Source organism: Epinephelus lanceolatus, chromosome 11 (assembly GCF_041903045.1).
Source record: "Epinephelus lanceolatus isolate andai-2023 chromosome 11, ASM4190304v1, whole genome shotgun sequence".
NCBI classification, from domain to species: domain Eukaryota; kingdom Metazoa; phylum Chordata; class Actinopteri; order Perciformes; family Serranidae; genus Epinephelus; species Epinephelus lanceolatus.
In genome coordinates, this window is record NC_135744.1 from 43,461,613 (window position 1) to 43,484,465 (window position 22,853).

Consider the following 22,853-nt stretch of genomic DNA (forward strand, 5'->3'; position numbering starts at 1 on the left):
CTGAGGAAACAAAACAGGAGACAAAGGAGAGTATAACTTTAATGACATATACTGCAATGATACAGAAATATAGATTCTACACAAACAGAAAAACATGTTCATAATATTCCTCAACGATATGACGATGCTTTTTAACCTTTCAGTCTCTAAAGTTGTGGACAAAGTTCTCAAAGCTTTTTTACACAAGACGACTGTAAAGATGTAAAAAGTGAACAGTGAACAACAGGCAGCAGGGTCGCCAGTATGTTACTTTGCTATTCCAGTATCTTGCAGTTTGCTCATTTGTTTTAATGTGCTAAAACAAATGCGCGTCTCACTCCGAAGTCGTTGAATACCGGCGCTTGGTCCTCTGATGTCAGACACCGACGAAAAAAGCCATCCTTTCAGGTCAGCAGTGTCAGGGGCAAACACAGGGGGCCAACAATGTAAGTTAAGGGGAAAGAAGTCTGGGTAGAGGGGGTGGTGAATGGGCCAACAACCACTGACTTTCACTCAGAAAGGAAGGGAAGGGTTCACTTCCCATTTCTAAGCATAACCAAGTGCTTTTGTTGATGTCCCAGCGTTGGTAGTGACGTCCCGGAACAAATACGTAGTGCTGCTAGCACCATTAAAGTATAACAGCAACCAGCCGTGTATCATGCCGACATTGAAGGACGCCTTTTTTCGTTGGTTTCTGATGCCAAAAGTCGCTGCCTGAGAGCTGGATTTCGACGACTTCGGAGTGAGACCGGGCTCAGGACAGAGCTAAATTATTATTTTTCAATCATGCAATTACTATGTGGGAGAAAAAACAATCCAAAACTTTTTGTCGTAATTTACTTTTTATTTTTAATATAAAGTTGAAAACTACACGTGCAGAATAGTTACATGTTCAACTTGTTCTGATAAAAAAAAAATATATATAGAGTTGTTTCTCTCAAAATGTTGAGTTAAAGAATGTGCATCATTTGCTGTTTAAAAGGCACACGGCTCAGTGTGGAGGTCCAGGTGTTTGCTGATGGTGGAGAATTAGGTTTCTGAATGACGTATGGGCCACTTGTAGACACCACTTCTCTGTAGCTCTCTGCTGTGTGACAAAGAAAGAGATAAAGAGATCAGTGTCAAAATAACTGTCATAACCTTCGCTGACCCAAAATCAGAGTTCCCCTCATGTCCTCCTGTCCTAATCTGGACCATACACATAAAGAAACTCAGCCCTCAGTCAACCAGAACATCCCAGCCTCAAACAGTCAAACAGCTGTACGTAAAGTTTCAGAAACAAAACAAGGTGTGAGAATAAAAAGTCCTGCTTTCAGTCCAGCACCTTTGGAACCAGCAGTAAGCCTTCAGACATGGTACCTAGACCCTCGGTGTGTTCAGACAGTCCTCTTAAATGTGGGCGGGGTTGTTGTCACTCACTGCTCCGTCCAGCACTCGCTGTATTTCCTCATCAGCGGTGACATAGATGGAAGTCTGCACCTGGTTTATCGTCCACAGAACGAGGCTGCACGCCCACATTTTCACAACAACATAGAACTCAGCCCTGAGCAGAGTGACCGTCCTCTACTGACCAATCAGACTGCAGTGTTCACAGCTCCACCTTTTAGTACCAGATCTGTGTGCTAGGTACCCCAACAGAGGGGGGACCAAACATGGGGACGCTAAGGAACGCTTCTGTTGGGAACATCCACAACTTTTACTGTGGAGACAGAAACAAAGCGACTGAACCGTACTGCTCGGTAGAAACGGGGCTAAGGATGTCATGACTAAATGAGGGGTTGAGAGAAATAAAAACTAATATCAGAGGAGGAGTGAAGGAGGGTGAGACTGAGAGGGAGAAATAATTAGAGGAGACAAACTGGTGATTGGTTGAATATCTGAGTAAACTCACCATCATTAAAGTCTCAGCAGCATGGACACATGTGGATCCACTGTTGTTAACTGGAGACTTTGACAGTTTTCTTTAATGAGATTTTGCCATGTGCAGCCTCAGGGTCTCTGTCAGGGGTTAGAGCCAACTTCCTGCTGCCTCACCTGAAACTTACAAGAATTTTTATCAGCCAGATTTATTGGTTTTTAGTCCATGCTTGTAGTTAGGTTCTGAAAACTGTGATGACAGACAACAGATTCAAACATGACTGACACAACGTGAGCTCGTATTTATGTCTAGATGTGTGACAGTGTGTGAAGGCCTTCAGTCACCACAGCAGAGTGAGAGCTGCTCTGGATTTCCTGCCCTGGTCACACAGCAAACAGCATGTGAAGAATCTCCTGACAAAAACAGAAAACTCTAACTGCTCTCATTTTTCAGATCACTGCTTTTATAATAGATTATACACAAAAACACGCAGTGAATAATCTTGCATTCATTTTTAAACCTGCGCTGCTGAATAACCGCTGATAACCAGTCTGCACTGAAGTCTGAATGTTCGTCCAGCAGTTGATTTAACCTCCAGAGAAAGCACAGTGAAAGTAAACAGTTCACCCTGTCAGGACCATCAGTGTGCTTTATGATAAAATACATGTGTCCACACATTAAATCTGATACGTAGGAAATTAAATGTCAGTCGTCTCTGAAATTCTAGCTGGCTGTCTCACCCTGCCTCATGGCATGCAAACAAACAGGACACATCACTGAGAGACTTTGCACCAATTCATGAAACAAATAAAACTGTTACTCACCAAGTATTTAATAAGATGGAGACGGGTGAGGAAAAGAGCAGATGCAGCTGAATGTGCACTTTAGTTGAAATTGCGCCTCCCAAAATTCAACAAATCCAACACAACACTGTGACCTCAGATACTCTGCACTTTGTACTTCTGTTAAAAATGTATTAAAAATAACATTTATATTGTTGAAATCCTGCTGAACATTTACAGCAGGAACCAAAAGTGGAGAAACACATGTAAGAGGGTGCCAAAGTGAAGATGAATGAGACGAGAAGCGCACCAGACAGTGAAGTTAGTTCAGATCAAACTCTCACAAAAATTGTAAACTGATGCATCAACAGAAATAACGCTGAGGAGAAAACAGCATCAAGTTCAGCTCCAGTTCGCAGACGTCATGTTTCTACATCGCTGCAGCACTGAATCAGCTGCAGCAGAACACAGAACATATGTTGTAAATGTGTTTGACCTCCCATCTTCTGATTTAAATTACCTTACAATCTTTAAAGCCGCTCTGATGATCTGAAGCTGTTACCACCTGCACTGAGCTGAGCTAAACCTCTCAGTGTGACTCAGCGGTCTGCAGACGCTCCTTCTCAGGCCTCCTCTGAAGAAGCTACACGTCTGATTTATCAGCATTATTTCCTCTGGGGCACCGTCAATCATTACCTTACAAACATGATGTCATCTTCACCACATTCATGAAAACTGTCATCAAAGTTGTTGTGGAAGTTCAGGATGAACGTGTTGTGTTACTGTCGTTGTGTATCTTACACTGTGAGTTACACTGTGAGACCTCCAGATCCTAAACGACAAACTATTCAATGGGAAAATGTTTAATGTCCTAAAACTACTTGTGGGGTTTAAAGAAGAGACGGTTGCACTCAGAAATGTTTCATTGAGTTGAGGAGCATGCTGCTAAATCACAGTAATATGCAGAACTACTGTGAGATCAGAGTCTACAGCTGTCATTACACAATGATTTACAGTACAAATGACACAGTAACTTACTGTGAAAGTGATGCAACTAGTAGCCAGTGATTTACTGTAAATGTAAGGTGAAATATTTTTCAGTGCAGCCACGTCTTTTGGACAAACTAATCATGACAAACAACATGTTTGACAAGCTCTGTCTCACTCTGAAGTCGTCAAAATCAGGAGCTTGGGCAGCGACTTGTGGCGTCAGAAACCAACGAAAAAAGGCGTCCTTTAATGTCAGCATGATACACGGCTGGTTGCTGTTATAGTTTAATGGTGCTGGCAGCACCAAGGGGAAATGCGACGGCACAAGGACGAAAGTTAAGGTAGCAAAAGTTGGACTGTGTTGGATGGGTCCAACAAACACAGACTTACACCCAGGAGGCCGGTGTTCACTTCCTGTAAGACTGTAAACCCAACCACGTGTGTGTTGAAGGGAAAAAAAAACGTTAATTCCTGGTGTTGTACTCAGAGATGGGTATAAGAGTATTTTGATTACTTTTTGCAGTAACGAGTAACCTAACGCTTTAGTTTGCTGTTTGAGTAATCAAATACTTAAGTACATTTTCAAACAAGACATCAGTTACTTCCGTTACTTTTAGAACGCTGGTCCTTCAGCTCCGAAACAGCAACGGCTGTCGTTTGGTTCTAATAACGGAGATAACGTTAAACCTATCAGTCTGAAAGAAGCCACGGAGCTTGTGGCTCGCTACGTGGTCGGAGAAATGCTGCCGTTGTCTATGGTGGAGTCTCAATAGGTGGAGTAGGACTCACTGACAGACATATTTCAGACTCAGGACTTGCATTATGCCTGGTACACGCTACACGCTGGTACTCACCAATTATCCCCGGTCGTCTTTCACGGCGTGTGTGATGTCATCAGGTTATTCTTGTCCTGTTTTTATTTCACTATTATTTGAGTCACTGTGTGTGTTCATGTGCCAGCCGACATGTTGTTGTAGTCACCTAAAAGCGTCAGCAGATGGCAGGAGCTACATTTGAAGCCCCATACGTAAACTGTCAAGCTACTGTATCTTCACAGGAAGTTCTGACAAATGTTTCACAATAAAAGCCTATTTAGAAAATGGAGGGATTCTCTCAGCTGAGGTTATAAGGGGCTTTTAATTTGAAACAAGTGTTGAGTTTGAAATGACGGTGCAATATGTTAACTTTACAAAGACAACGGAGCGGATAAAAAGTAAATATATAAACACACAGAGGGATTAATAAATAACGGAGCGTCTATAATGTAGTTTGCTTCAAATGAAGCTGGGAGCCTCTGCAGTTGTGGTGAGTAAAAGCCCCGCCGCTATTTGTTAATGTTATTACTTTATGTCTGATCGTGAGGATGTACCATTGTTTGCTAGCTTGATGCTAATGACAGTAACATTAACTCAGCGGGTTGACAAAGTGCCTCTGCTGTTTCACACCATCATTTCCCCCTTTTACTCTGTGTGGTAACATCCCTAGAGGAAATATTAAAACACTGGGGTGTTGTTGTCATACGGTTGTCTACGGCAGCAGATCGTTGTGTGTTTCTACTGGTCAAAGTGACGGCTGTGATGGGAGAACTGGATCTCAGTGAAGGGCAAGTGGTCCATAACTTTAATTTGGAGACAAAAAAATGTAGGTTTAGCGCCCTGTGGTCCATTGCCCAATAGGAAATGTAGAATACTCAAAAGTACTTTAAAAGTGCTTGAGTTACTTTTCTCAGGGAGTAACGCAGTAAAGTAACTGGTTACTTTTTTAAAAAGTAACGCAGTAACGTACTTTGACTACTTTCAAAGTAACCCTTACCCAACACTGCTTGTACTGACGTAACTTTGAAAACAGCATGTAACAGTTGACACGGCGTCCCAGAACGTCAACAACCAACACACCCAGGGTACCTTGGATATGTGGACGTGGAAAGTCCATGACCAAACGTGGACATGTGACGAGGTCACAGTGAGGATGAGTTGGTGTGACTTGGCAGCCCAAAGTGGGAAGAAGCAGCGGGTCTGTGGGGCAGCTGAGTGAAGTGGAGCCTGAGGAGGAAGCACCGGTTAGCCCTGGTTTCACTACAGGCAGATTCACTCGCTACAGGGGCGAGGAAATAAAACCTGAACAGCCAGCTTAGCTAGCAGTTAGCAATGTCTTTCACTCACTCTCGGTCTCTGCTATGTTTAGCTATTTCCCTGCTTTCCTGTTAGCGTTAGCACTACTCGGCTACCACGCTAACGCTCCAACTCCAACTGAGCCGGGAGCCGGGCTCACTGTCTCACGGAGAAGAGTTGGACTGTTAGCATGGCAGCCCATTAGTGCTAACGTCCCCACGCTTCTCCGCCAGGCTCAGTGAGTCATAGCCGAGAAGCGTGGGGATGGGGATAGCGTTAGCAGTAGTCGGCTACCATGCTAACGTTCCGGGAGCCTGCTTCTCGGCTCCGGCGAGCTCTAGCGTGGAGCCTGGCGGGCTCACGGAGAAGAGAGGAATGTTGGCATTAGCTCCCAGAGTTAGCTCTAGAGCTACTACAGCTACTGGAGTAACTTACAGCTATGGAGCACTTCTACCAGCTCTTCTAGTCACTGAGCCTCGCAACCATTTCAGCAAATATATTGCATTTATTACAGGGACCATCATCATTGAAGTAGGCAGGGGAATAGCTAAACACAGCTGCCAGGCTGCCCGCCGGGCTACATTTTACAATGCTAATTGCAAATGTTAGCTGGGCTGCCGGACTACTCACCTAACACAACCGTAACGCCTGACCCATTGCTGGGACCGAGCCACTAATAACTCAAGCTCCGGACATTAACCCATGCTATGATTGTAACATTAAATTTAATTGAATCGACATAGTGACATGTGCCTAACGTTACTGTAACACTAATTAAAACAGACATTTGACTTTATGTTGTACCTGTCCAGGAGAAGAAGAGCTAGCTCTGAGTCAGATTGTAGCCCCTACAGCTCTTGCAGTGCTCTCCACCTTGGAAATGCAAGGCCAGTGTTAATCCGAGTTCTGTCCCTTTCTTTATCCGACAACTTCTTCGCCAACAACCGTTGTTTCTTTAGAGGTAATGTCAGATCCTGGTCTTCTTCAGGTGGACGTTCCGCTCTCTGCCATTTCATTTCGAAAATACGCGCTGCCATTGCTCACTGGCTGTAGCCTTTTATAGGGAGGGAGGGCCAAGGGCTCCAAGAGGAGGGAGGAGGAGGCGATTCACATGAACGTACATGAACGCGCAGCCGGACCGGCTTGTAAACAATGGGCTGGAGATCAACACAGAGAGGTTGTGTGAGGTCATGCTATACTCCAGATGAAATTACACCTCTAGTTCTTCACATAGCGATTTTTTAATTCCTTCAATCTAGAAATGAAGAATTTCGCTTATTGCTCCTTTAAGGTTTCCTTATGTATTTATGGTTTTCTCCCTGTCTTGGTCTGAAACTTAAGGAATCCTTCCACTGTTGCAAAAAGACCTTAACAACCAAAGCAAGGTAAAGCAGCTTTATTTGTACAGCATGTTTCATACAGCAGGGCCACTCAAAGTGTTTTACAGAGCAACTAAATATAAAACATAATAAAGGAAAGGTCAAATTAATTACCAAATGATTTACAATTTTTAAAAATCACCATTAAAAATAGCAAGTGATGTCCCCAGATGTCCCCAGATGTCCTCAGGGTCCAAGAAGGTTCATATGTCACAAGCATGTCAGAGATATGTGGGTGCTGAGTCACAGGTAAGAAAGCAGGGTTAAACACTCTGCCTTAACTGCAACATGACAGAGTTTATGTTGATAAATGAAAAACTAACCCACCCTGAGCAGAGTGTCTCTGCGACCAGGAGAACTCACGGAGACACGTCTGGTTTTACACTTCAGATTCGACTGAATTCATTTTTGTTCCAGTCGTTTCCTGTTTTCTGATATTTGGGGATCAGATTAACTTTATAGTTCTTGCTATGATCGTATTACTCCAGAAGTTTAATCTTTTCCTCCTCTGACCGGTATGATTTTATTGTCTTCTTTTCTTCAGACATTTTTTTTCTATCTGATCATCAGCCGACGCAGTGACATGATGACAGGCGTCACAAGAGTCCGAGCAAACGAACAATCTCCATGGAAACTTTGACTGCTGTGAAATCCTTTTCAACGCAGTAAATGAGTTTTTCCTTAACTAAGGGAACCTTTTAAGGGATTCTCTGCAACTGTGTAAGTCCCTCAGCTAAGGAGAAATATTCCATACTGTGTCATACTTAAGGAGAACACTTAAAGGGTCTCGTTCATGAAGTGTGTGAGTAGATCTGCACATAAAAACCTCAGTACTAAAAACCTTCACAGGGTTCATGAACGCAGCAGAAAACTCAGATCTATCGTAGGTACGTGTTTATGATCATGAATCCCAATCAATCATAAACTGACAGAATATCCAGTGACACCATGGAGATGATAGTTACTGTGGACAGGTGCATCCTGTCGACCTGCAGACACATGGAGCAAATGAAGACAGAGAAAGAAAAGCTTTACTGACGCTGAGACTGAAGTTATGTTAGCTGACGGGGGGTTAACAGAAACATTTTATTTTCTTCTGTTAGTCCTGATGTGACTATTTCTCTTTAACAATTTTGTATTTAAGTTTTTAAATTTGGCTCATGGCATCAGTTCTTCATTAAAAGTGTGTTGTTTGTCCGACAGCTGCTCCCTGTGGCAGCTGCACACATCCCACATCCACATATCAAACTCAGCGTGAAATAAAGTTTATGTCTCCCATGTTGCGTCTCTGATAATTAAATAAAACACAAATGACATGCAGTGTGGGGCTGTGGTGTGTAAAGAGGGCAGAGGAGTCATTTCTAATTATGACAACATATGTGCAGTAATAACACAGGCTCCAGCAGCAGGTGTAGATTTTGTTGGTACCTATGCAAAGAACTGAGTCACTAACATGTTGGTGAATCCTGAAACACACACAAATTCATTCTGCTCACGTTTCATGAATCAAACCAGGTGTGTTTTGTGCAGCCGGTCGCAGCAGATTGATGATACCAAAGAGAATTTCTACAATTAACCAAATTAGTAAACTGACACAAAATAAAATGAACATGCGTTTCAAATACAACAAGGCAGTGTAGCTGACATGTGATGATTTGATCTGTAAATGTTTGAATTCTCAGAATAACGGGTTGACCGGTTTGGATCGGAATAACCTGGACAGGGATTTGCAGATTTCTGCAGACTGCACACCGTAGATGATGGGGTTGAGGCTTCCGGGGATGATGTGGAACAAAATGGCAGAAAGTTTTCTGTAGTCTGAGTACTGAGGGAAGCGGTGCAGGATGATGACAATATACCCACTGATGAGCATGATGAGATACACCACCAGATGAGTGCTGCAGGTCTTTAAAGCTTTACTGTTCAGAGACTTGTTCTTACTCATCAGACAGACGACTGTGATCTTAGTGTAGGTGAGAACCATGGTGCCGATGGAGGACGAGAGCAGGACGACAGTGAAGGTGATGCCGTAGACGTTATTGATGAACACGCTCTCACAGGAGAGTTTGAATAAAGAGGCGTTGTCACAGTAAGGGTTTGTGATCAGAGTCCTGCATCGGTTCAGCCGTACGGTCAGACCCAGCAGAATCCCCACCAAAACCAAAGCCACTCCCCAGGCAGACACCGTCAGCTTCATCACCATCCTGTTGGTCATTATGGCGGCGTAGCGCAGGGGGTTACAGATGGCCACGTATCTGTCAAACGCCATGATCATGAGCACAGTGTGAGCAGCGGTCCCGAACATGTGTGTGGTGAAGGCTTGGACCACACACTCATAATAACTGATGAGGGGCTCTGAGTGCAGCAGCATGTCTGACAGCAGACGAGGCACCATGATGGAGTTCCCCAGGATGTCGTTAACCGGCAGGTTGCAGAACAGCAGGTACATGGGCTGGTGGAGGCTCTTGTCCGTGAAAACCAGAAGTGCAATACCTGCATTCATGACTATGATGAAAATGTAGGAGAAAAAGAAGAAGAGAAAGACGGGGTAGACGGAGTCCTTGGAGACATTCAGCCCCTCCAGCTGCAGGGTGAAGCTGTTGTAGGTGTAGTTCTCCATCAGCCTGAGAGAACAGACGTCACAGCCTGAAAACTTTACACCTGATAATGTCGTTTGACAAAACATTAAAGCAGGAAAAATAGAAACTAGAGCAAAACATAACCACATATGAAGAACTGTAACTTTACACCAATAAAGACTTCAGTCACCTGCTCTGAGTCTTCTGCTCCGTCCGTCCGTCCGTCCGTCCGTCCGTCTGTCTGTTGGCTCTTGTGTCTTGCACCAACAAAGACGATCTTGTCCTCAGCTGCAGTTTTAAATAGTCATAGTCTGATACTCAGAGGAGCCGTGTGACAGAACAACAACGTGCTGTTATGGTGATGTCATATTGTTTACAAAGAGTGGAATAAAACATATTAGATAGAATAATTTAGTCTTTATTATTTTATGTCATTATTCCATTAAAGTCCAGAGCTCCTGTTTTTTCTCCCACATGACCAACACGTTCTCACTGCGACCTCGCCACGTATCCACGTTTTGGTCATGGACTCTCCAAGTCCTGTTACAATGTGCAGGGTACACTGATTTCTGCACGTCAGCTTGATTATCATCAGACGATCGTCACCTCCTGCTCAGAATAAAACCTCTGTATGTCCTTATTTTTGTGAGTGATAGTTCTTATTTATTCATAGTTAACACTGTGACTCTACACAGACAGCTGTCAGTCTGTTCGAGCACCTTTACTAAAATGTTTATTGCATATAATATGAAAAAAAAATCTGGGGTTTAACTTGTAAAAATCGGTCTGCCTATGTTTGAATAATCATCTCTCATCATGTGATCGGTCCCGTTAACAGAATATAATTGCTATAATATTAGACACTACATATTAGCTTCTGATTATGATGATGCGGTGCAGCTGCAGAATGAAACTGAGTGTTTGAGAGTCTTTATATGAAAACGTGCCATGAGGTGTATTTTTTACACTTTAAACCACATCTCAACCGAGAAAAGTGTCTCCTTTGGATAAAGTTGTGTGGTAACGTTAGACCACAACATCAACTCAACGTGAATAAGATTAACAATGATGTCTACATCTGTTCTAAGGTAAGTCAACATTGTGTTTGAGGCAACATATTGTCACTTTGCTGGAAAGAAATATAAAGTTATCTTTAACATCTCTAGCTAACGTTAGCTAAAGTTAGCCTAACGTTAGCCCTAGCTGCGTTGTTCATCATGTCACCTTGTTTGCTGGGAGTTCATTAGCCTATTTTGTTCTAGTTTTGTACTTTGGTGATCGTACATCATTGTTAGCTGTTGTCCAAAGGGCTCTAGTTAAGCTAACGTTAACTTCTGGAGCTTAGCTTCATTAACTTATCTGTAATGGCAGAGATAACAAAGGTTGGCAAACGTTATGCTGAATGATTCAGTGTAAATACTGTAGCACCAAACTAACGGAGAGACACTCTTGGTAAAGATGGTAAAAAGGCCGTTATCCTTTTCTCATATTCTGAGCCAAAAACCTTAACTTCAGTGGCACTTTAACTTGTTGTCTTTGATGGTGACGGCAACCAGATGCGGTTCACAAGCGTACACTGTGACCTGTAAATTTTGGCTTGAGAGAAAGAGAAGGAAGGAAGCTCGTATCGGAGGCACTGTGATTTTTAAACTTTTAACAAATTTCGTCCACGTATTACCCATATCCCGTCGGTACACGTTTGAATCATTGCTTTTTGATCCATACCATGTAACTGGATGAAGGATCTTAGCCATCGGACGAAGATTGTAAGGTATTTTTCGGATCTGTCATGTGCAAGTGCTAACACGGAACCGCGAGCACATAGGCCCGGGCCTTTTAAAACCTGTTTCGTGCAGTTTTATGACTTAGGCTATTTATGAACAGAACTCAGTCTTAATGTCTGTGTGCATAGATTGCACAAGTCAGTACTCACAGCTTTGGGAGGACATCCAGAGGCTGAAATCAGAGCTTCGGAAAAAAAGAACAGGATGATCGAGGGATACATAGCCGTGGCTGCTGCCCAGTCAAAACAGATCTCCTTTCTCCGGTCATCCGGTCTTGCTGTGACGGCGGCCCGTTCACCCACCTCCTCGGTGTCAGTGATGGCCTCGGCTTTTGCAACCACCCTTCCCTGGCTGCCCTCGCTGTATGCTGATGCTGTGTCGAATCGTCCAGAGGGTGCAGCAGCTGAGACTGGTGGGCTCCCCTCCAAAGGACTGCTGGATGTAGGAACACCCGGCATTTTCAACACTGCTGCTGCCGCGGACCAAGACATCACAACGCCGCCGTCAGCTGGGCCGGAGGTCGGCTCAGGAAATGGGCCCATGGTCCTGGTGTACAGCTCCACTCCAAAGCTATCTGAGCTGCCCTGGACAGCAGTGGCGTCCCGTGGTCGAAAGGGAGATCCGGATGGGAGGCAAGTCCCACCTGTGGCTCTCTCCAACTGCTTCGCCATCCTGATGGAGGAGGCTCTGGTGCATCCTGGTGATGCACCTGCTGTTTCGGCTCTCGCGGCCCGTCACGCTGCCGCTCCATCTCCTCCACCGGCTGCCAGCAACACCGCTCCTCCTGCCGCTGCTCCGTCTCCTCCACCTGTGGCCGGGGGCACCGCTCCTCCTGCTGCTGCTGCGTCTCCCTCACCTGTGGCCGGGGGCACTGCTCCTCCTGCTGCTGCTGCGTCTCCCTCACCTGTGGCCGGGGGCACCGCTCCTCCTGCTGCTGCTGTGTCTCCCTCACCTGTGGCCGGTGGCACCGCCCCGTCTGCCGCTGTTGCACCTCTCTCACCTGCCTCCTCACCGCCTGTTGCTGTCGTTGCGACACCTGTTGTGGATGCTGACCGCGTGGCTACCCGGTCCGCTGGGACGGCAAAACAAACAGCCGGGGAAGTCCTCCTCCCACCGCCGCAGGCTGCTGATTGAGGCAGTGAACAGACGCTCCAGCAGCTCGACTTGCCTGCGGTCCAGTGGTGTACAGCCCCCGGTGTCAGACCGCTCCACATCATCACAGCACCCGCCTGTCCAGCCTGCTTATCCTCAACAGGTGAATTCGCCCCGCTCTGCGACTGCTGAGAGGGCGCCGTCTCCTTCTAGTAGCACAAAGCCTTCATCTCCCTGTCCACTCTTTCCTCCCACCACACTGATAATTGGTGATTCAATAATTAGGAGTGTTCGGTTTTTTAATGCTACCACTCTCTGTTTTCCTGGTGCCACTCAATTGCCTCCTGTGAAATGTCGTGTACTGTGACACCTGCCATAGCGCCGGTCACTGAATGTTGATAGTTTGTCCGAGTGAGTGGAGGGGGGCATGGCTTAGCCATAGGTCCATTTGGAGCAGATCCAAATCTCCAGTGAGGGCCATATTGAAATTTGTGGCTATCCCAACTTGGTTTTTGAAAACCTTATACCCATACCTTACACTATGACATATTTCAAAAACTTGGTTACCAAGTACACATTTTTTTCAATTTCCCTCTCAGCTAGTGATGAAACTTGTAAAACCATGTATATAATGTAAATACTATTGGTACAGAAAGTATATTTTCATGTACTCGCGAAACCATACTTTTGTCAACCCTGTTACGCTAGAATGGTAACAGGGTTGACGGTAACAGGGTTGACGAAAAATGTTCTTGGCAGCCATTACTAGCCACGTGGTGAAGATCATGAGACCACATGGTGTGCATTCATTAGAGGCTTAAATCATGTTATTTATGTTTTTTAAAAATTTCTATCAACTATCTTTTTAGCGTGTCCTTTTGTGGAAACAGGGCTGACACAATAAGCTCTTCCCTCTCTGTCAAACATTATATAACTCTAAGAACAATCATGAAAATAAGAGGACACTTATTTGTCTTTTCACCAGCATGTTCACAAAAGGAAGCTGATTTCACTCCCAGGAAATGATGCAACTTTCAGAAGGGGTGTTTTCATTAACAGTAACAGGGTTGACGACTACCTGGCGACCCGACTAAATTGATGTTTTTTACAACATTTTACAGATATTAAGAATAAAACCACTTGAGGCTTTATATATAAGTTTATGTTTTTATGATAGTTTGACTTTTTTGGGCCTTAATAGCTAGTAAAAGTAGAACAATCATGTTGAGGGACAGGCCATTTTTACAGCTTTTGAATGATGCTTCATACAAACAAGTGTTTAAAGCTCTTTGAAAACAAAAGAAACAAACTTTTACATTGTTTTAATGTTACAATAGATATCATGGAAAATAAATTCTAAAATGATTATAGTGTATTTATTGTTTATTGACATTTATAGTAGGGATGGGCATCAATTTTCGATTATCGATGATTGATTGTTAAGGCTTTTGATCGATCACAAATAATTTTGATCGATAGTCGCAGTGTTTCCCCTACAATGCCTGGCATAGGTCCGGCGAGCCGCTGTGCCAACGAGACCCCCCGCCCGGCGAGCACGGTGGCTCGACGGGCCTACGAGACCCCCACTGGACCTATGCCAGGCAAAAAATCAGAAACTCTCATTGCTCTCCAAAGCCATTGAAAGACGGAGGTTTTGCTGAAAACTGAAGCCTGTAACTCTGGCTGGCAACGGTTGTAAACACCCAGGGGTGAACTGCGCATGCGCGCCATTCTTCCTCTTTGGCCTGGGGGGTTGAAGCTCAAAACTGGGGCAGCTGCGCTCTCTTGCGGCGACAGTCTGCACTGCACTCTTTTGTTTTCTCTCTTTTGAAATACTCGCTTATCAATTAATCGATAATTGATCGTTAATTTTTTTGATGATCGAATAATGAATTTTGATCGTTTGCCCATCCCTAATTTATAGCACAGTTTTGCTCGAGGGACACAAAATGGAACGTTTTCCTATAATGACCCTTGAAATACGCTGCACACAGTCTGAACGTGTTTGAACAGAATTTCAGTGGCTGTTTCTAAATGTTCAGCATTTGTTGAAGCAGCTGAGATAAAGTCACCAAACACATTTTGGGTGAAAGATCAAACTGATGTCTAAAATTTTAAACCTACTGTATTGTATCCTCTGTGTCTTTTACAGTGCAGATCATCATCCACATCATCACCGGATCAGATGGTGAGCTCACAGTAATGTCTCTGTCTTTGATATAAATATTAATATTTAAAATCTTTGACTGGATTCTTCTTCTTCAGTTTTTGGCCCCTGTGTTTTGTCCCCTTCAGATTAAAGCTGTACTAATATATTTAAAGTGTGACGTAGGCTGTGACCCAGTGATGAATTCATGATTTACACTGAATGAAACTTTATTAGGGAACTGCCCATTGGTTCGACATCCCATTGTTCCGACCATATTAAACTCATTGTTCCGAAGTCCGTTCCGAAATCATCATGATGCCCTGTGGTTAAGGTCTGGTTAGGTTTAGGCACAAAAACCACTTGGTTAGGGTCAGGAAAAGATCATGGTGTGGGTTAAAATGAAAAAGAAAGTGACAAACACATAAGCCGTGAGCCTGCTCCGCCTCAAGCCGGTCGCGGCGCACCATACGCCCGCCGCGAGCCGTTCAGCACCGCGTACAGTCGGACTAATGGGATGTCGAACCAATGGGCTGTCGAACCAATGACATGCACCCACTTTATTGTGTTCATTTATTCACATTTTCCCGCTCTGACTTTTTGTGTGTGCAGTCGGCATATTCATGCATTGATATCTTTATGGAGGGTCCGTCTCTTATTTACCCGTCTCTACGGTGAATTGTTATATCGGAGCTCTGTACCTGAGCACATTCAGGGTTCATCACCTCAGAGTTCAGGTGTTGTTAAAGCTGCTCTCTGAAACAGGCCCCTGGTGTCTGAACAACAGCGTTAACATAACGTTGAAGTTTTATTACTTTCATAATAAACCATCCAAACCTCTGAGCACAAGTTATGTGGAGTTATTTTCATACTGAGCAGGTCTGTTGTTGGTTTTCACCCTTTATTTCTTACATTTGACTAATTTAATCATTTCATCATATTATTTATTTATTTATTTACAGTTTTTTTATATGGAAAACATAACTGTCATTGATGTGCTAACAAATATATATATATATATATATATATATATATATATATATATCGAAGAAAAACATCAGTGTGTTAGCAGGAATTTACTCCTGTGTGAGTTTGTTTTGAACAGGTTTTTAATTACTTTTAGTATTGAAGTAGTTATTGATTATTATCACTTAATTATGCACTTATAATAAAAACACAAATTGATAATACTTTCTGTTATATATCTAAGAAGACATGTGAACATGCTATTTTCTATAAAGGCGTATTAATTCAATGATATAGTTTTAATTTTCATGGAGTGACTGTCTATTTAACTGTGCTCAATAATAATAATAATGATAATAATAATAACTTTATTTGTATAGCACAGTTCATACAGCAGGTGCAGCTCAAATTGTTTTACATAATAAAATGCGAAAAGACACATAAAAGATGAGAGTGAATCAGATTTGATCACACAGACACATAAAAAATACGCATTAGGTCTGATAATTAATAGATAAAAGCTCTAAAAGGAGGTTTTAAGATTTCGTTTGAAGCCCTCGACTGAATCAGAGAGTCTGACGTCCTCTGGAAAGCTGTTCCAGAGACGAGCGCCTGAGACACTGAATGCAGCATCACTGTTTAGTTCTGCTCTGGGGGACATTTAGTAGGGCAGAGGTGGAGGGTCTGAGGGGTCAGGAGGGGATGTATTTGAGCAAGACATCAGATAAACAGTCAGGAGCCAGACCATAAGAGATTTAAAAACTAAATCTTATAATGAATTCTAAAATGAACGGGAAGCCGATGAAGAAAACTGGAACAACAGCAATAAACCATCTTGTGGAGGAGCTGTGTGAAGCCAGACTCCTCCTGAGCTGTTGAGGTCTTTCATCTATGAATCAAGAATCATTTTAAAGTGTATTTTATATTCGTGCCTGCTTCCCACAGAACAGTTGTCTGTTGCGCTTTAAACCAACTGAACACTTACTGACAGTAGACAAACACGAGGCAATCGGGCACATTATGATATTTGTATAAATACATTTGCAAAACAAACTCTCAGAAACTAACTTTTCAGTGACGGTGAAACCCTCTCAGACTTACACAGCTTTGACAAGAACTTATTTATCTCTTTGGACTGCACACCGTAGATGATGGGGTTGAGGCTGCAGGGGATGATGTGGAACAGGATGGTACAGATTTTTCTGTAGTCTGTGTACTGAGGGAAGCGATGGAGTGTAATGATAGATATTCCATTGAACACCATGATGAGATACACCACCAGATGAGTGCTGCAGGTCTTTAAAGCTTTACTGTTCAGAGACTTGTTCTTACTCATCAGACAGACGAGAGTGATCTTAGTGTAGGTGAGAACCATGGTGCCGATGGAAGCTGTGAACAAGACGACAGTGAAGGTGAGGCCGTAGACGTTATTGATGAACACGCTCTCACAGGAGAGTTTGAATAAAGAGGCGTTGTCACAGTAAGGGTTTGTGATCAGAGTCCTGCATCGGTTCAGCCGTACGGTCAGACCCAGCAGAATCCCCACCAAAACCAAAGCCACTCCCCAGGCAGACACCGTCAGCTTCATCACCATCCTGTTGGTCATTATGGCGGCGTAGCGCAGGGGGTTACAGATGGCCACGTATCTGTCAAACGCCATGATCATGAGCACAGTGTGAGCAGTGGTCCCGAACATGTGTGTGGTGAAGGCTTGGACCACACACTCATAATAACTGATGAGGCGCTCAGACGGAGGCTTCAGCATGTCGATCAGCAGACGAGGCACCATGATTGAATTACCGATGACATCGCTCAGCGGCAGGTTGCAGAACAGCAGGTACATGGGCTGGTGGAGGCTCTTATCAATGAAAATCAGAACAGCGATGCCCACATTGCAAACCATTATAACCAGGTAGGAGAACAAGAGCAAGAAAAACACAGCGTACGTTGAATTCTTTGTGACGTTTAACCCCTCCAGCTGCAGGGTGAAGCTGTTGTACGTGACGTTCTCCATCAGCCTGAGAGAACACAACACAGATGCTGATGCCACAGTGAACGTCCAGAACATCTACATATCAGAGATAAAGTTCTACAGACAGTTAATACCTCAGCTTTTCCCAACATCACCACACACACGGTCTACAGTCATGTATCGCACAGCACACAGCTGAAAGCTTAAGAAGTGAATGTTACTGACGTGTCTTTCTTTAATCACACATGATGAGAAACAGAAACATTGTGAAGAAACAGATGCTTGGACATCAGTCATACCTTCCGTCAGTGCTCCCTGCAGGTAATACACAGCAGCGCTCTGTTTAAATGTTTTGTAGATGTGACTTTACCTTGAGGGAATTCAGCTGCCTCGGAAAATGTCTGATGCAACATTAGGAATGATAGACACGGCCATCGCAACTGTCAACAAGCTGAAACTTGTAATTAGGAGGAGTGATGTTTGTGTCACCTGTTCTACACTCTGTTCCACCATCACTTTAACTGTTTGGCCTCTAGTTTCCCGGCGCGGTACAGGTTGGCGCAGGGTGGCGAACCCAGCGCAGAGCTAGTTTTGAGCAGCGCAACCCGAGGTGCACTCAGTTTGGTAGTTTGGCAGACCGAGGTGCGCTGAGATGGGTGTGGCGGCGCAGCAGGGGGAGGTGTCAACAGATCCAGCTTGGCGCAGTGACAGTTTTGTGCCAAAAGGCTTCGCTGAAGGTGCGCTAAAAGCTCGCAAGCTGAAACCAGGTCTACTGTCAGCGCAGGCGGAGCGTGGGCAGGTCTCAGGTAGGTCTCCAGAATGTTAGGCACATTAACAATGCAATAAATACCCACAAAAACCACTATTCAATGCAACTATCTGCAATCAGCACATAAATGTATCTCTATATCAACTGTCCCGTCACATCTGATGTCAGATCAAAGGGGATTGGCACCGTTTGGCACAACTGCACGATAATGCCGCACCGACGGAGGTTTATGGTTGCAGAAGCTGTGGAGACGTTGATGGACTCAGACTCTGTCACTTCCTGTTTTCGATCAATATTCTGAATGTGATTGAACGGGGAAGCAAACGAGTTTGGTGGGACGAAACAGGATCTCCATGACGGTGACAGTGACACACGGACAGGACGACCACAGAGGAGACAGAGACAACAGAGATCGTTCAGCGATCGAGCGATCGCTGAACGTGACGTGTCAGACATAAAGAAATAAACAAAAAATGTAAACGTGAAATTGATTTTATTCTTGAAAATGACTCTTTAACAAAAACACAATTTTCTCAGCTTTTGATCTGAAATGTTTTTTGTGAAAATGCACAAATACAACTGTTGGGTCAAATCAAAGAGACAAACAGGAAATGGTTTTGCATGTGGTGTCCACAGACAGTTGCTCTCTCCTTATCCTTCCTGACTGATTCTTCTCTAGTTTGGTCTTCTGCTAGTGTCCTTGGCACTACTGGTAGCATGAGGCCGTACCTGCAGCCCAATCAGGTTGATACCAGATACCAGGAGACCGGCCGTTACACCAGGAGAGCTGGACAGGGCCGTAGAAGGGCATCAACCCAGCAGCAGGACCGCTATCTGCTCCTTTGTGTGAGGAGGAACAGGAGGAGCACTGCCAGAGCCCTACAACATGACCTCCAGCAGGCTACTGGTGTGCATGTTTCTGACCACGCTGTCAGAAACAGACTCCATGAGGGTGGCATGAGGGCCCCACGTCCTCCAGTGGGACCTGTGCTCACAGCCCAGCACCGTGCAGCTCCATCATTCACCAGAGAACACCAGAACTGAAGGCGCCCCGTTCTCTTCACAGATGAGAGCAGGTTCACACTGAGCACATGTGACAGGTGTGAAAGAGTTTGGAGACGCCGTGGTGAACGTTATGCTGCCTGTGACATCATCCAGCATGACTGGTTAGGAGGTGGGTCAGTGATGGTCTGGGGAGGCAGATCCTTGGAGGGTCACACTGACTGTCAGACCTTACGGTGGTGCAGAGGGTTCCTCCTGGTGCGGCGGGGACGTTTTCAGTCAGGGTGGAATATTTTATGTAACCTGATTTCTCTGTGCTTCAGTTTGTGTGTCTGGATTGAAAAAGGTGTGTATCTGATGGTCCCTGTACACCTGTGTTATTACTGGGCTGCAGTGAGCGTCCTGGAGGCCTCAGAGCTCCCAGGTGTGTCAGTGACCAGCAGGTTAATAGAATTAAAAAGCCACAATGAGGCGTTCAGGGCCCAGTGGACAGGGAGATGCTCTCTGTCTCTCCAGAGAGACTCCAGCCTGCAGACTAGTCTTCTCTCTTTACTGATACACTCTCTGCTTCAGCCCGCTCTGTCCATCCTTATCTCTACCAGTGTGTGTTCTGGGAAAGCTTGCCAAAAGATTGCACAACCAGTTCATACCAAAGGTGTTTGAAGGGGCTGAGGTCAGTGTTTGTCAAGTTCTTGCACACACAAGCATTTCTTTATGGACCAGTTCTTAGATTATTGGGCCTTTCCTTCCCCAAACACAGCGTCAAAGCACCTGGACAGAAAGGTCATGCTGTGTTTTACAGATGAAAAGTTTTGGAGTGATTAAAGCCACAGAGATGTGTCTGCTTAGTCACGTTCACGGAGTCTGTTTATTAGATCACACAGTATGTTTTTTATGTGCAGATGGAGAAGATGGCGCTGGGGGAAAGGTCAGAGTTCACCTGAAGTGTTTATGGACCATGAATGTTTGCAGCACTTTTCAGTAGCAGCTGAGTTTTCTGCAGAGTATGTTTCATCATGCGTTGACAGTGAAGTTCGTCCCTGTGGATCCCAGGAGCTTTCATTACCAGCTGTAATCAGTGCGATCCTCTGAGCTCTGATCAACATGTAGTCCTGGGCCTCTCTGAGCTCCCAGAGGGCTAATTACCATCAGAAACTGTTGCAAAGTGTTTTGTAAGGAAGCAGCTCACAGTGGACCTCATTAATGATCTCTGAAACACTAACACATTGCAGGCTGCTGTGGTAACTGGAACTCAGAGTGATGAAACTGGTGGACCATCAGGGGGCAGTGTGGTCCCCTGAGCTCCCAACAACTCTCTGGATTACTGTTGACAACAAAGTCAAATCCAGTCGACAGAATGAACCACAGATACAGTACATCACAGATGGTAAAAATAATGGACAGAGTTGCCGTGACGTCACCCACTGATTTGTGGACTCCTGTTTTGAAGTCTCAAGTTTGGCATTATGGCCGTCGCCTTCTTGTTTTTTTTGGAGCCAGAGGTGACCATATATGGGTGTAAGGGTGGAGCTGTGGAGGAGTAAGGAGTGGATCTGTCTCTTGGACTGTGGCGTCGCCTTACAGACAGATGCTGAACTTTAATCCTTAATAAAATGTAAACAGGGGAGTTGTATAAAAATTCTGCCCCCGTGCAGTTGCAACTTTTTCTCATAGAATGATGAGTATGAGCATGGGCATAACTTTCATTTCAACATTGGGGGGTGGGTGGGGGGGGGGACACATTAAGTGAGGGTCTGTGCCTAAGCATCCAGCATATAATGCTAATAGATAATGTCCGGCTGCCCAGCGGCTAGCAGGTGAGACACAGTGGTTAGCTATTACACTAGCATGCTGGCTGGAAACAAACGATTATTCTGTTCCGCTTTGAGCACATAATACTCACTCTGGCTCCAAATCTCGTGGATGTAAGTTGCTCATAACGTAGGCTCTGGCCTCGGATGTGTTATCAAACAATTTCTGCTCACCTCCTGGAGTAGATATCCGAAGTATAGCCGTGTACGAGATGCCATACTTGACCTCGGGGCAGCAGCGCAGCAGCCCCCTGACCTCATTGAAGGCAGCCCGCTTCGCCCTCACCGAGGATGTGTAGTCGGGGTAAATGTGGATCCGCCTGTTGTTGTGGAAGATGGCTCCCGCTGCCACAGCTGGACGTCCACCTTCTCCTGGTAGTAGTAAAACTTAACCACAATGGGTCTAGGTGGGTTCCCATCTTTCCGCTTGGGCTGCAGACTCCTGTGAGCCCGGTCCAACTTCAGAGAGTAGTTGAGGGCTAGCGCATCTTGTAGCATCTTAGCAACAGCGAGCTCCGGTCGCGTTTCACCAAAGCCTTGATCCACGCTGATGATTCTGCAGTTGTCTCTCCGCTGCCTAGATTCCAAGTCTTCTGTCTTAGCCACCAGCTGGTTTACTTTGGAAGTGAGTGATTTCACTGCATGTCCGAGTAGCCCCGTCCTCCAGGCTAGCGATGTGTGTAGCATGCGCAGCGTTAACTTTTTCAACTTCTTTCGTTGCCTTGGTGTGTTTGGCACGGGTGTTTGCGATCTGCTGGTGTAGCTCTCTCGAAAGATCTGCTTGTTTGATGAATCTGTCTTTGCTAACACCCTTTGCTCCGACATTAGCATGCTTAAGAATGTTAACCACATACAACGCCACCGGCAACTCTGCAATGGAGCAACTGAGAGAGGCAACGTGTTGGGTACTGGACTATACCATTATGGTATGGTCCAGTAGGGGTGTTTGAAATAGTTGGGAAATGGTTAAGAAAGATATATAAGTGTTTAGAGCTGCTGGGCTGCGATTTTACCTCTTTACCTCTTACCATCTCTTCTAAATATTGGAGGTGTTGAAACTTTCAACATTTCAGCAGCACTGTGGTTAACATGTGGTTTGGTTTTGGCACAAAAAACACTTGGTTTTGGTGGCACAGTCGCTGCTGAAAAGCAGTGATGTCTCAGTAATAAACAACCTGTTTTCGTGCCACATCTGGAAAAACAGCAGCTGGTTGCTACACAGCAGCTAAGTTCAGGGGCTAAAAAGCTGCAGGAAACACACAGTGACTCATTAAATCACAGCTGGTTTTGTTGTTTGTTGGTCTTGAACAGAGGGCGGTAATGTTCATCAGTCAGCTCACAGACTACGTCACTTAAGAAATGCTGATATGATACATATGAAATATGCAAATGTAACATATTCATGTTTTGCAGAAATGCACAATGCCAACATTTTCTTCTGGTGACTGGGCTGAATATTAAAGAGCGAACACGGAGCTCAGTGACCATATTACTGCTACAGACATGTATGTCATGTCAGACTGGTTCCCTTGGACGATCAGGAGTATAATCCTGTTTATTGGTCGGGTACACTGAGACACACAAGGACAGAAGCTGTGTTAGTGTTTGTTTTCTCAAGGATTCTTGTGATGTG

The 22,853-nt window shown here is 44.7% G+C and overlaps 2 protein-coding genes across 2 annotated transcripts; both read right to left on the reverse strand.

Annotated features, from left to right (window-relative positions):
• Positions 1 to 8,758: 8,758 nt before the first annotated feature.
• On the reverse strand, positions 8,759 to 9,719 carry LOC117245650 (olfactory receptor 8G17-like). The gene has a single exon (XM_033609132.2). It carries the CDS (start codon positions 9,717 to 9,719, stop codon positions 8,778 to 8,780), a length of 942 nt encoding a protein of 313 aa, XP_033465023.2. The 3' UTR covers positions 8,759 to 8,777.
• Positions 9,720 to 16,729: 7,010 nt separating this feature from the next.
• Positions 16,730 to 17,680, reverse strand: LOC117269285 (olfactory receptor 8G17-like). The gene has a single exon (XM_033646216.2). It carries the CDS (start codon positions 17,678 to 17,680, stop codon positions 16,730 to 16,732), a length of 951 nt encoding a protein of 316 aa, XP_033502107.2.
• Positions 17,681 to 22,853: the final 5,173 nt, after the last annotated feature.